Source organism: Miniopterus schreibersii (genome assembly GCF_964146895.1).
Source record: "Miniopterus schreibersii genome assembly, chromosome: 7".
NCBI classification, from domain to species: Eukaryota; Metazoa; Chordata; class Mammalia; order Chiroptera; family Miniopteridae; genus Miniopterus; species Miniopterus schreibersii.
The window spans coordinates 21,674,529-21,688,011 of record NC_138108.1 but is presented as its reverse complement, the minus strand read 5'-3'; the positions used below and the strand labels follow the sequence as shown (position 1 = coordinate 21,688,011).

General features: G+C 37.3%; 1 protein-coding gene and 1 pseudogene across 33 annotated transcripts in view; one reads left to right on the top strand and one right to left on the bottom strand.

The window, feature by feature from the left end:
- Positions 1 to 13,483, top strand: part of ABI2 (abl interactor 2) — a 70,934-nt gene that overhangs the window by 40,906 nt on the left and 16,545 nt on the right. For 17 of the 32 annotated variants that reach the window (XM_081142538.1, XM_081142528.1, XM_081142546.1 and 14 more), the window contains one exon: positions 4,735 to 4,893. In XM_081142538.1, coding sequence (XP_080998664.1) covers positions 4,735 to 4,893 — 159 coding nt within the window. Of the gene's footprint in view, positions 1 to 4,734; positions 4,894 to 12,460; positions 12,548 to 13,483 lie in introns of all 32 variants that reach the window. The other 15 variants (XM_081142534.1, XM_081142522.1, XM_081142533.1 and 12 more) reach the window with 1 other exon arrangement.
- Positions 2,950 to 3,401, bottom strand: LOC308559739 (ATP synthase F(0) complex subunit C2, mitochondrial pseudogene; annotated as a pseudogene). The gene has a single exon. The product of its transcript is annotated as an ATP synthase F(0) complex subunit C2, mitochondrial pseudogene (transcript).

Sequence of the window (13,483 nt, the reverse complement as noted above, 5' to 3'; positions counted from 1 at the left end):
TTAAAATTACAGCCTAAAATCTGTTTTTTTTGATGGGGGATGAGAAAAGGGCTCAATTGCTATAAAATATATTTGCAAATGTAATAGTGATGCTGGTTAGTAAATAGGTTCTTATCTGTTATAAAAATATATGTGTTTGGATACAAATCACCTTAGTTTGTCAAGTACTTCATAGAGTGTATGTTCAGCTCTGCTGCCATAAGTAGATGTTTAAGATATTAAGATGGATTTTGGCTGGTGTTTTATGGGATAGCTTCTGTAATAGTGCTTAAGAAAAGCTTTCTACCATGCGGAAATGTAAACATGGGCTGTTCTTTAATCTACATACAGCTCTGTTTAAATATAGGAATTTTGTTGCGCTCCTGCATCGATAGAGTAAAGAATGCATCCTGAAATCATTGTAGGCCCGAAAGGACAAATCACCTCCCAGCTGAGAGTCAGCATTTTCATAATTTAATAACAGGTGCTGGTTCATAGTCTGCACTGAATAAACATTTGTTGTATGAGTGGATAATTATAGTTTTTTTAAAAACAAAAAAGAGTAGTAAATGCCTCAATAACAATTTATATAGATATAATCTTTTTTATACTGTGTCTTTGAAGCACCAAGTACTTCTTATTTCTTTTTATCAAGGTATAATTTATGTTCAGTAAAATTTACCCTTTTTAATGTGTATTTCTGTGAGTTTTGAATTGTATGCAGTAATGTAACCACAACTACAGTCAAGATGTAGAAGCAGTCTTAACATCCCCTAATTTCCTCCATGCCCCCTTTGTAGTCAATCCTTCCCTTTCACTCCAAGCCCCTGGCAACCGCTTGATCTGTTTTTTGTCTCTAAAGTGCTCGTTCATAAGAAGATCATGTAAATGGAGGCATATGGTAGATAGCCTTTGGATCTAGCTTTTTGGCATATTGCATTTGTTATTTATCCATGTTGTTGCATGTTTCATTATTTTGTTCCTTTTTATTACTGAGGAGTTCTGTGTGGATGTACACAATTTGTTTATCTCTTTCCCAGTTGGGGGACATTTGGATTGTTTCCTGTTTGGGATGATGATGACTAAAACTGCCATAAACATTTATACACAGACTCTTGTGTGAGCTTAGGTTTTCATTTTATTTGAGTAGTTCATGATTTTATTTCTTTTGTGGACTGTGCTTTTGGTGTCATATTTGTAAGCTCTTTACCTTGCATACGGTCATAAAGATTTTGTCCTGCTTTCTTTTAGAGGTTATTCATTTTTGGTTTTGCAGTTAGGTCTTTGGTAATTAAACTGTAGTGTGTGTTTTTTTGGTTTTCAACCCAAAGCAAAGTAAATGCTTTACTAATGGTATGAATGGTCTCTTTTATCTAGTGTCTCTGAATCACTGAGGACTTAGCACATGCGAGATTTTAGACTGGATCTAATATAAAATTCATAATGGTGTTAATTATCAGATGTGTTTAACTTGATGATCTTAGGTTTGTGTTAGTTTGTTACAGATATTTTTTTTGTTTTTAATTTTTAAATTTTATTTTTGTTTAAAATATTACAGATGTCCCTTTTTCTCTCCAATGACCTGTTCCACCCTGTCCCATCCCCCTCCCCAGTCCCTCTCCACACCACTGTCCGTGTCCTTGGGTTGTGCATATACGCATATAAATTCTTTGGTTACTCTCTCCCCCTCCACTCACCCGCCCTCCTCCATCCCTCTGACATTTGTGAGTCTGATCTATGCTTCCATGTCATTGAATCTATTCTGTTCATGAGTTTATTAAGTTCTTTAGATTCCATGTATAAGTGGGATCATGTGATGTCTGTCTTCCTCTGCCTGGCTTATTTCACTTAGCATAATTTTTTCCAGTCCATCCATACTGTCCCAAAGGTTACGAGATTCTTCTTCTTTACAGCTGTGTAGTAGTCCATGGTGTATATGCCCCACAGCTTTTTACCCACTCATCAGCTGATGGGCACTTGGGCTGTTTCCAGATCTTAGCTATTGTAAACTGTGCTGCTATGAACATTGGGGTAAATATATTCTTTCTGATTAATGTTTCAGGATTCTTAGGATACATTCCTAGGAGTGGAATCACTGGGTCAAAAGGCAGCTCCATTTCTAATTTTTTGAGGGCTCTCCATATTGTTTTCCATAGTGGTTGCACCAGTCTGCATTCCCACCAGCAGTGCACTAGGGTTCCCCTTTCTCCACACCCTCACCAGCACATGCCGTTTGTTGATTTGTTGATGGCAGCCATTCTGACAGGTGTGAAGTGATACCTCAATGTGGTTTTAATTTGCATCTGATGATTAGCGACGTTGAGCATTTTCTCATGTGTCTCTTGGGCATCTGTATGTCCTCTTTGGAGAAGTGTCTACTCAGGTCCTTTACTCGTTTCTTAATTGGGTTGTTTGTCTTCCTCTTGCTGAGTAATATGAATTCTTTGTACACTTTGGAAATTAGCCCTTTATCAGATACATCCTCGGCAAATATGTTTTCCCAGACCGTGTGGTTCCTTTGTATTTTGAGGCTGTTTTCTTTTGCTGTGAGAAGCTTTTTAGTTTGATGTAGTCCCATATGTTTAAGTTTGTTACAGATTAATTACTGAAACGCCAATAATGTATTTGTATGTAGTGATTCAAATGACAAAATGTATCTTTTAAATAATAGTTCATACTGTTTTTATATATTTCATCATGGTTACAGTGACTTGACAGTGGATTATGTTTCTGCTTTAATACTCAAGATTTTTATACAACAGAATTGATTTTTAGGATTTGATACTGCTGTAAGATTAAATGGTATAGAAAATTTAAAAATTTTTTATTAATACAGTATTTATTTGTCTTCCCTCTGTCAAACCCTGAGCCAACCACTTTCCCCAGGCTGCCTGGGGAGGGATAGGAAAAGGAACATACAGGGTAGACAAGACACAGGAGAAGGAACTATGGGAGGTGGAGACAGCTCCTTCACATGGCAAAGAGGATGAGAAAGGCCACCATCAGGCAAAAGAGCCCTCGGGCCTCAGAGGGCAAAGCCCAGAATGATATAGGAGAAGAGCTGTTGCCTCCTGGCATAACCAGTGATGAGGCTCCCAGACACAGTCCCCGTTCCAGCCCCAGAGCTGGCCACCCCTACTGTGGCAGCTCCAGCCCCAATGAACTTCGCTGCTCTGTCAATGTCTTGAAATGGTGCTAGTTTAGAGCTGCAGCTAGAAATAAGTGAGGTCAGGGGACATGAGCTTGCCAAGCTGCTGAGGCTCTCATCTGTTAGTGTCTCTGGTTGGTTGGTTCAGCACCACTGCAGACAGTGACCGGCTCAGCAGCTGAGAGATGCTTCTGACCAAGGAGGGGTGGAGCCAGACTTGGCTCAGGCTTACATTTTCAGGGGATGAGAGGTATGGCAGGAGAGCTGCTCCCATTGCAGAGAAGACAGAGGCTATAGCAGATCTTGAGTGTGTTTATGATATTCTTTATATGAGTCCATATGAGTCCAGGTTTGATAAATTTACACAGTTCCTGAAGACCAATTTTAGTTATGTAAAAGTATTTTACAGTCATGGAAAACATTAAAAAATGTGATTTTCTTTTTTCTTTTCTTCTTTTACCTTCCCTTCCTCCTCTAGCCTGCTCTCATTTCCTTTCCCCTCTCTCTTCCCCTCCTCTTTTCCCGATACTTCACTTCTTTCTCTCCCTCTCTCTCTTCCTTCCTAAATTTTTAAATTGATTTGAGAGAGAGAAACATTGATCTGTTGTTCCACTTAATGCATTTATTGGTTGCTTCTTCCATGTGCCCTGACTGGAGATTGAACCTGCAACCTTGCTGTATTGGGACGATGCTCTAACCACCTGAGCCACTGGGCCAGGGCCCTCTCTTTCTCCCTTGCCTGGTGGAGTGATCTCTCTTGGGTGCTCTAGTGCTTTGTAACCGTAGGCCCCCCAGCTGAATGATTGTGTTAAGACAAAATTTAGGAACTGTATTGCCTTAGGAAACTGGATGGTTAGGAAAGACTGTCTTTAGTTGGCATTCGTTATTGAAGTACTCAGAGATCAAAATACAGTGAAATTGCTGATAAATGTGTACAGGTTCAGGGATAATATTAAAAATAAGATATATTTTGATTCACTTTTTGTATCTTAACTTTTTTTCATAACTGTAAATTTCTTAAACTAGTTTTAAGACAAAATAATGTAGTTTTAGAGATGGTATCTTTAATCAAGTAAAGACGTGTTTGATTTGATTATGTCACTTGACCTTTTGCTGGAAATACTTTGTTTTCCTTTAATTGCTTTGCTACCTTAAATTTACTGTTGTTGTTGTTTTGAAATAAGACAGTGTCAAACATTTTTTCTTTTGCTTTCCAAGATGTCATTCTTGTTGACTTTTAGTTTTCAGTGCTTCTAGTGGATTGGGGTGGTGGTGGTGGAGGAAGTGAGTCTTAAATTTTAATTAATTGCGATGATTTTGAAATCCTATCAGATTATTAATTTAATAAAAGTATAATATTAATTAGTAATCTATTTAGATGTAGCTTTTCCAAACCTAATCGTGAATCTGCTTTCCTCCTTTTGTATTTTGATATGTCAGCTGAGCAATAATTGTCACCTTTCCTTATATGTCAGACAACTAATTAAATTAGCTAAACATTGTTATTTTTCATTATCTTATTAAAATTCAGTCATTGTACCTAAAGTATTTCATTGTCTGAGATAATTTTCTTTTAATGGCAAATTTATGTTCTTTTTCTTTTCCAGGACATCCTGTCCAGTTCTACAGCATGAATAGACCTGCCTCTCGCCATACTCCCCCAACAGTAGGGGGCTCGTTGCCCTATCGACGCCCTCCTTCCATAACTTCACAAACAAGCCTTCAGAATCAGATGAATGGAGGACCTTTTTATAGCCAGAATCCAGGTTAGATTTTCTTTTGCATTCTATAGAATGTACCTGGTTGAAAATCTTCAGTTACAGAGAAAAAAACCCTTTAATTATGAATGATTAGAACATAGTAGGTGGTTAGTACTATTTTTTTTTTTTTAGTAAATGGAGGAATGAATACAAGGTTACTAATACTGTATTTTACATTTCTTTTTTTAAAAAATTAATAATGTGGTTTTCATATAAAGTTGTAGAACTCAGTTTTTTTGAACAGAATCTTTGAATTTGCTAGTGATTATTTGCTTTTAAAAATAATATTGTGGTAAACAATATTTCTTCCCTATGAATAGCAAATAATGAAAATTGAGTGTACATGGACAGAGTTTATAAGTGGCAAAGTAAAAGGGACATTTTTGAAACTGCTTTGTGCTAGGTAGTTGTTCTGTTTTACTCAGTTCTCATACCAAACCTATGGTGGGAAAATGGACTTGGGCACATTGATTGAGATAGAACAGTCATCTCTCAGTTGCATCATACACACAGAAAACTTAATCTCGCATATATTTAATACTATATTTAATAATTTTTGCTTCTTCTCTAGAGAGGGTAAGAGTAAGTCTTAGATTTTATGACTGTCGTGAACATGGTATGACAACTTACTATGTTTTTCTGGATTTTTGTCAAGAGGCCAGCAAGTTCATTCCATCTTTGACAAACCCTGAATTTTGTGTAATGTTCAGTAACTATTTGTTGAATATGGAATGAATCCCTTGTTCCTTTATCCTAACCCCTTCACTGTTTTGGATCTTTCTTGTAGAGTAAATGCCATATTTGTAGTCTAATCAGTGCATCCTGTAGTGTGATTACCAACTGCCTTACTCGAAATATACTTCTCTTACTGCTGTCTTTGATCACACTTAGTGATTTTGGCTGTGTCATTCTTTTTAACTCATTTTGAGCTTAATTTTGACAAATCTGCCGTTTCATCCATTCTTTTAAATCATGTGTTCCAAATTTATACTTGAATAGGAGCTATTTTGTACCTAAATGCATTTTTATTTTTAAATTTTAGTTTGTTAGATGTGGATTATTTCATAGTTCTAAAGGTAAGCTTTCTCCCTGGCCCTCTTGGAAGTCTAGACAACTATTGCTTAGGGCTCTTATGCCCTTCCTCATATTTGGAAAGAGTTTTGAAAGAATGATGTCAGTCCAGAATGGGCTGGTTCTGTAATGGAGCTGAGATGCTTCACTGTTAAAGCTTGGGACCCACCGTACATAATATACAGAATGTATATGCAGGGATATAGTTCATGCTGTGTACACGTACAAAGAAAAAACAGTGGTTTTATGAGAGTGGAAATTATTTGAAGGCTGTTAGTGGAAATTATTTGAAGGCTGTTTCAGCACATATTTATATATGTTTTAAATACCTATTTTAATACTTCTTTCTTTATTATAAATCTGTTTTTAACATACTTGAATTTTCAAGTATGTTAAAGTAGAAAATACCTTACTCTATGGAATGATTTTAATGAAAATATTTTTCATGCTCATGAAGGTACAGTGAATTGAGATTATGAGCCTTTAGCATAATGTGTGAGACAGTTTAGTTAGTTGGTTGTTGCTTTTTTCCAGTACTCCTTTCTATTAAGTTCTGCCTTTCTACTCCAGGGATTTGGTAACTGTTTACAGAAGGTAACTACAGCTTTATTAGTTGATTAATCATAGTGCATTTTCTAAACTAACATTTTTTTAAATCTAAAACATGTTCTTTGGAAAGCTTTTGTTCCAAGACTTAATGCCAAACCAGTGTTGCAAGGCTATTAGATGCTCCTTTATTTTATCTGCTTTAGGATATCATATAAGTCTCATGTATTACTTCCTGGTCTTACAGTGGTCCCTGTTTTTTCATATTTAAAATGAGAAAATTTGTTTTGCTTTTTCAAGTAGCGAATAACCTAATTTAACAAAACGATCCAGGTGTGTGTTATATGAGCATATATGTATTTTTTCAATTGGAGGCTTGACATGAATGCATGCGTCTGAAGAAGTGAGCTGACAGGCTGGTATACATGTGAATGTAATTCACTGGGGTTTTCTGTGAGAGATAAATCTAGCAGCACCGTTACTATATTTGGTTTGAGTGTGAAAGGACATTATAATGTAGGAATTAAAATTCAGAACATCACGTGTCTGGAGTCTAGTCCTAGCACAATAACTTCTTTTCTGATGAGATTATTTCAGAAATAAATTAATGAAAGTAACACTTTGACCAGGGCATAACTGAAACATTTTGGTTCTCATTGTTTCTTAATCTAATCCAGCCAAAAATATGGCAACACCAATTTATCATTTATTTTGTCAGCAGTAAAGAGGGTCATTGAAACAAATAGGGTTAAGCACAAGTTACAGTTTTTATTTTAAATATAAAATGAAGCACCTTGGTGTTCAAAAAGAATATATATGTATATTTATTTGTACACATAGATTTACATGTATAAACCTAGTTTGGTAATTGTCTTAGGCTGCTATAACAAAGTTCCATAGACTAGGTGGCTTATAAATAACAGAAGCTTCTCACAATTCTGGAAGCTGAAAGTCAGAGATCAGGGTGCTAATATGGTTTAGTTCTGGTGAGAATCCCCTTCCGGGTTACAGGCTGCCGTCGTCATGTTGTATCCTCACTTGGTGGCAGAAGAGAGGGAGCTCTCTAGGGTTTCTTTTTTAAGGGTACTAATTCCTTTTGTGAGGGCTCTACCCTCATGACTTAATCACCTCCCAAAGGCCCCATTTCCAAATAACATCACATTGGTAACTAGGATTTCAAATACGAATTTTGGGGGAACATATACATTAAGTTCATAACTGTAAGGAATTAGTAATGTGGTATTTAAGTACTAAGGTTCTCTAGAAGATATTCTACATTTTAGTGCTCATATTTTCTTTTTTTATCTTATCGATTTCAGAGAGAGGAAGGGAGAAGGAGAGAGAGACAGAAACATCAACAATGAGAGTCATCGATCGGCTGCCTCCTGCATGCCCCCGACTGGGGGTCGAGCCCACAACCCAGGCATGTGCCCTGACTGGGAATTGAACCCTGATCACCCGGATCCTAGGTCGACACTCAACCGCTGAGCCACGCCCGGCTGGGCAGTGCTCATATTTTCTTACAACAAAAACTTAAACACTAATTCATAAAGTGGAATGTTGGTTCCAAGAAATATGACTGTACAGTTATATGCGATAGAAAATTTATGAGTATGTCATGCTCTAAGCCCTGAATATTATTAAAAGCAACTAAAAATTAAAAAAAAAAAGTGAAAAAAACAATATTGGGTTAGTGATATTGCCAAGAGAAGCTATACCATATTAAGTTACAGAATTACAAAAAATTTCCAGAGGAATACATATGTGATGGGGCCTAAGCAAAGTATGAGTAAAGAACAGTATTCTTTTCAGTGACATGGAAGCATGGATCAGACTGACGAATGTCACAGGGATAGAGGGGGGGCGGTGGGTGGGTGGAGGGGGAGAGATTAACCAAAGAACATATATGCACATATGCGCAACCCAAGGACACAGACAGTGGTGTGGTGAGGTACGGGGGGGGGGGGGGGGTAGTGGGAGGGGTCAATGGGGAGAAAAAGGGACATCTGTAATATTTGGGACAAAAAGAAAAAAAAGCTATTCTTAAATCCTTAATTTGGGGCAGTCTTTAGGGTTTGTTAGAGAATGCTTAGGGAGAACAGAAAAAACAAGAAAGCACCTAAAAGGTGTAAGGATCTTTTCAGATGACCAAATAAACCAAATAGACCTTTACATTGATTATTAAACACAAGTTATGTCTTTAAACTCTGTGTCTTGCTACTTTTCTTGGCATAACAATATACGGTGATTATTTTATTTTGTTACTTGAGTAACAAAAGTGCTTCAATTCTTTTAACCCCCCTGAGACTGCAGGGCTGGTGCTGTTTGGTAGCCACATTCTTTTCCATCCGAGAGGCTCCTTGTACTGAGTGTGGTTAGCTCGGGTCACTTTTCAATACTCCTTGTTCCAAGTTGCTACCCATGTTTAAAAAATATTTTACTTTTAAAATAAATTGCTTAGATTATTTCCTTCACCAGAGTGTAAAATTATAAGCAACTAAATTTGAATGGGCTATCAATTCTATATAGTCTCTAACAGTGATATTTAATAGTTTTGGAAGTAGCAGAGTGTTTTTTTGTTTAATTTTCTCAGTATTTATAAACCTGTAAAAATCAGTTGTAAAGCCTGCCTTTTTTCAAAACTCTGTGAATTGGACATTTCAAAACACAAAGGCTAAAAGATTATGCTCCAAAGGATTATGCTCCAAAGGATTTTATAAATAGGAAGGTCATACTTGGAAAGACTATATTTCATCAGCACAGACTCACCTTCTAAGTTTGGTTTCCTTGAAGAGCCTTTTACTGTTTCTGTGTCTCCATGTTTCTATGTGCAGATGAGCTGTAATTCTTACAGCTGCTCTACTTAAGATCTCTGTGTAAACTTCAGTCACTTGGTGAACTTGTGTCTTCATATTAACTCATTGTATATTGTGGACATAATATTACTGAATCTAAGTTTGGAGATCTTTTAGTGGTTATAGGGAAGGTATCTTGTTATATGAGGAATCATCTTAGTTAAATGGAGTGGAAACAAGTTTATAGTTCCTTCCTCTTCTTTCTGTCCATGAGATGCCTAAGACTAAACTGAATATAGGAAACGAATCTTTGCATCAAAAATCCTGCTTACATACTCCTGGAATAGTTCATTTTCTACTCAACTCTAAGGAAAACCAATCTATTCTAAAGTAGGATGTTCTGGTTCACAGGCGTTCTGATCTGAATTCCTAGATGGTCCAAAGAGAAAATGCTGTGGTGTCTGAATTGATTTGGGCCGTCATAGAAAAGGTTTGTCCCTGGGCAAAAAAAGTAGATTTCGGGGCACCCTTTGTAAACTCCATTTTGAACTGAAATTTTAAACATACCCTGGGCTGGCTTTGAAAAAAGCTAACTTGTTTTGTTATAAACAAATTCTTTTTAAGGAAGATCTGGGATTGCTGTTGGTGGACTTCTTAAAACCACCATGGTTTCATATTTTCACTTTCAGAACTAGAAAAGAAGTAAAACACTCATTTTAAAAGAAAGTAATAAACTGCCTACCTACAAAAAGATTGTTCTTAGTTAAGGACCTAATCATTTTTTGGAGTACCAGAAGGTTTTTATTTTTTTTTAATTTGAATGAGAAACAATGACTGCAGTGGGAAATATCCTACTTTTCTGTGACAGGGGAGGTTGGGACAGGTGCTAACAAAAGAGGAACTTTTCATCTTATTTGATATGAACATTCACGTAATTGCCACTTTTCTAGTGCCAGTTGCTGTCAGCTGCTGTCCCTCAGTTTTATCTGCTTTGTCTCTGCTACCTTCTCTGTTCATTGACTCTTCTTACCCCAGTTTGGGAAACAGAGCATTGTGAACATACCAACAATTGTTTCGAACTTCAGAGAGTGGGAGACAGGCATACAACTTAAGGATTTATTACCAGGAAGTATGACTTCAAGGAAAAACCTAACCAAAAGGTATCTTTTGAAGAAAGGTATCAGTTTCTAGGGTTATACTCTGTCTCTTAAATCTAGATATTCTTCAGGGTTAGCTGTGTAACTCTTGTCTGCACAGTGTATTTGTTCTCCGTTGGCCCACAGCACAACTGATACCTCTCTACTCATCACTGCTAGCTCTGTACCTCTCTCAATTCTTCTCACAAACTTAACCCAGACTTTCTAGTTGCCTCCCATATTTATGCCTAAGTCACTTTCATCCATCTGATTTATTGCACCATTATCTCTCCCTGACCTTCCTACTCACCAGGCCATTTCTCTGTACTACCTGCCATGGTTAATGTAGCTAATGGCATCTCCACCTTCATAGTTATGAAAAATAAAAATCTAAGAATCGTCTTTTGCTGTTGCTGTCCTTCCTGTACTAGCCAAATCCTTAGTTACTAAGTATTCTTTTTCCACACTGTGGTACTAAGTTCTCTCCTTTTCTTTCTGTTTCTGCTGCCTTGATTTTCATTTTTTACTTTTTGGCGCTAGGCTCTGGCTTAGGCTTTCTTCATGTGCTGTGGGGTGTTTCGAGTTTTTTTGAAATTTTACTTGCAACCACTCTGTGAAGTAGGTTGCATTATCTATTTTTTAAAATATCATATTTATGGAGTAGGTGCAAAGAAGTTAATTAACTTGCTGTTCTAACATCAAGGAAATGGTGAATCAGGTTATTTGATGTTGGGTGACATGCAATCCCAATCTCTTTCCACTGAGAGCTCTTTCACCCAACATAGAAGGTCCTCTCTGTTTTATATCCACCCACGCACCTTCCTGTGTTTTGTACTTTCTCTCTGGGGTATCTTATGCTAGCCATATGTAAACATTCCTGTTCCTGTGAGCTGGTCACCTCTAAGCCTCTGCCCTCACTTGGTTCTCAGCTTGTCTTTCTCAACTCTTGTCGATCCAGCTCCATTTCCTCAAGTTATATCTATATAGTCTCCTTCGCTGCTACCCCACTGACACTACCACCGTCACACTATACCATCATCACCTCCAGGAAAGTGTTACAAATATTGTTGGGTTAAAGTTACTATTTTGTTTTATATTCCCAGCTAGAATGTGATCCCTTTGAGGGGAGTGACTCCTACTCATTTTTAAAGTTTTATTAGTCTTAACTGTAGTTTGGAGCTAATAAAGGTTTTCTCTCTTTCTAAGAAGATGCATGCCATACTTTATACTCATTCTGAAGGGAACTGTAACTATAGAGTTAAACTTGGGAAATTGTTTGGCACATGCCTGGCTTATTTGTATATTTACATACATTAAGCATTTTTTGAAGGCTTATTAGTGCTAGACACTGTACCAGGTATTTGAGATAGCGGGAAAGACCCTGGAGAGGGGAGAGATTGGAATGAGGCAAACATTTTTCTGTAGGGTCAGGGAGAAAATGTACCTGCTTGAACAGGTGGTATGAATTGGGATTAGGAAAAATTTTAATGAAATAGACCTAACTCTCAGAGAATGGTTTTGATATTGGTCTCTTAGCAGAGTGCTTGCCACTTAGTAGGAAGTCAGTAAATATTTATTTAAGGAATGAATGAAGAACCAATTAATTTGCCTGTTAATGTAATATAAAATCTAAATTTAGGATGTTGCGATATAATGTTTTTTTCTGTTGTACTGACAGATATTTAAACTTGTAGCCATCAAGGTAAAATCCAGAAGCCCAAATTATTCATGGTAGTCTGACGAAATTCTTTCTCTGAGAAGACCTGTTACTGATGTCAGATCCGTTTGCCGTTATATGTTAGAGTAGATCTGTATATGATGAATGAATGCTTCCTGTTGTAATTTTTTAAAACTTGATTAAAACTCCCTTAATACTTTGTGTGTTGATGAATTATCTGTCAAAAGAGGCTCCTTAATATATCTTACAAGATGTTTGTGCACAGTGGTCCCGTGTCGCTTTATGTGCTGCCCGCCCTCCTGTGTACCTCGCCCTTACCCCTCTCCCCGCACCTTTTTGTTTTACAGTATCTCTTGCTCCTCCTCCTCCCTCCATCCTACAGGTAACTCCTCAGTTACCTTTAATGGGATTTGTGGCCAGAGTCCAAGAAAATAGTAAGTTTATGTCTTCTTTATGCTGTAGACCAGATTATAGGCATAAAATGTCATTTATATGTGATTGGCTAAATATTCATTCTGTGATACTTCAGGTATTTGAATATTATGAACAAGTCGCTGTATGAGCAGCTAGTAGGGATGATGAAATAATTAAGATGAAATTCTCTACTTTCAAATAACTTAAAATCTGGTAGTGAAGAGAAGAAAACAGGAAAGAAGGCACATGTAAGGAAAGAAAGATCACATCTGAGGACGTGCTCTTTAATCACCAGCCATCCCATGTTTTTCTCTGTGATGCTCAAACAAGTAGTAGCCTAATTTCTTATCACTGGAATTTTAGGGTTTTGTGGCTGTCCTGAGAATCTTCTGGTTCTGTGATTCCAGGTATAAAAATGTCTCTGCCATATAGGTCCCAGGGGATCAAATTGCCTCTCTGTTTCCCAAGAGGCCTCAGAGATTGGCAATGAATTAACATTGGCCTGTGGTCTGGTGTTGAGCCATGCAGGATCGCATAACTAACTTTACTGACAAATTAAGTCTTCTCCTAGGGAAGTATTAAGGAAGCTCAGGAGATTGATGTCTGCAAAACAGGAGGCCTGTGTCAACATTCAGTGACAAGTTGCTGTTACAGAGACCAATGAACATAGTCTGTATAGTAGATGACTTCTCTTGTGAGCAGTCTACATGAGGAACAATATCATAATCATAAGGTTGCTTAATGGGCATGGAATCTGAACAAGGGGAATTACATTAATGAAAGATGTAGTGTTGTCAGGCTGAAGTAGCCCATTCATGTCTCATAACAGGGATGGATGGCCTCACCAGTGGGATAGGAATACGTGCACTCTGTTGCTTACGACTCTTGCTCCTTTGGACATGGGCATTGCTGACACTAGAATGTAAGCTCTGTGAGAGCAGGGATTTTTGCCTGTT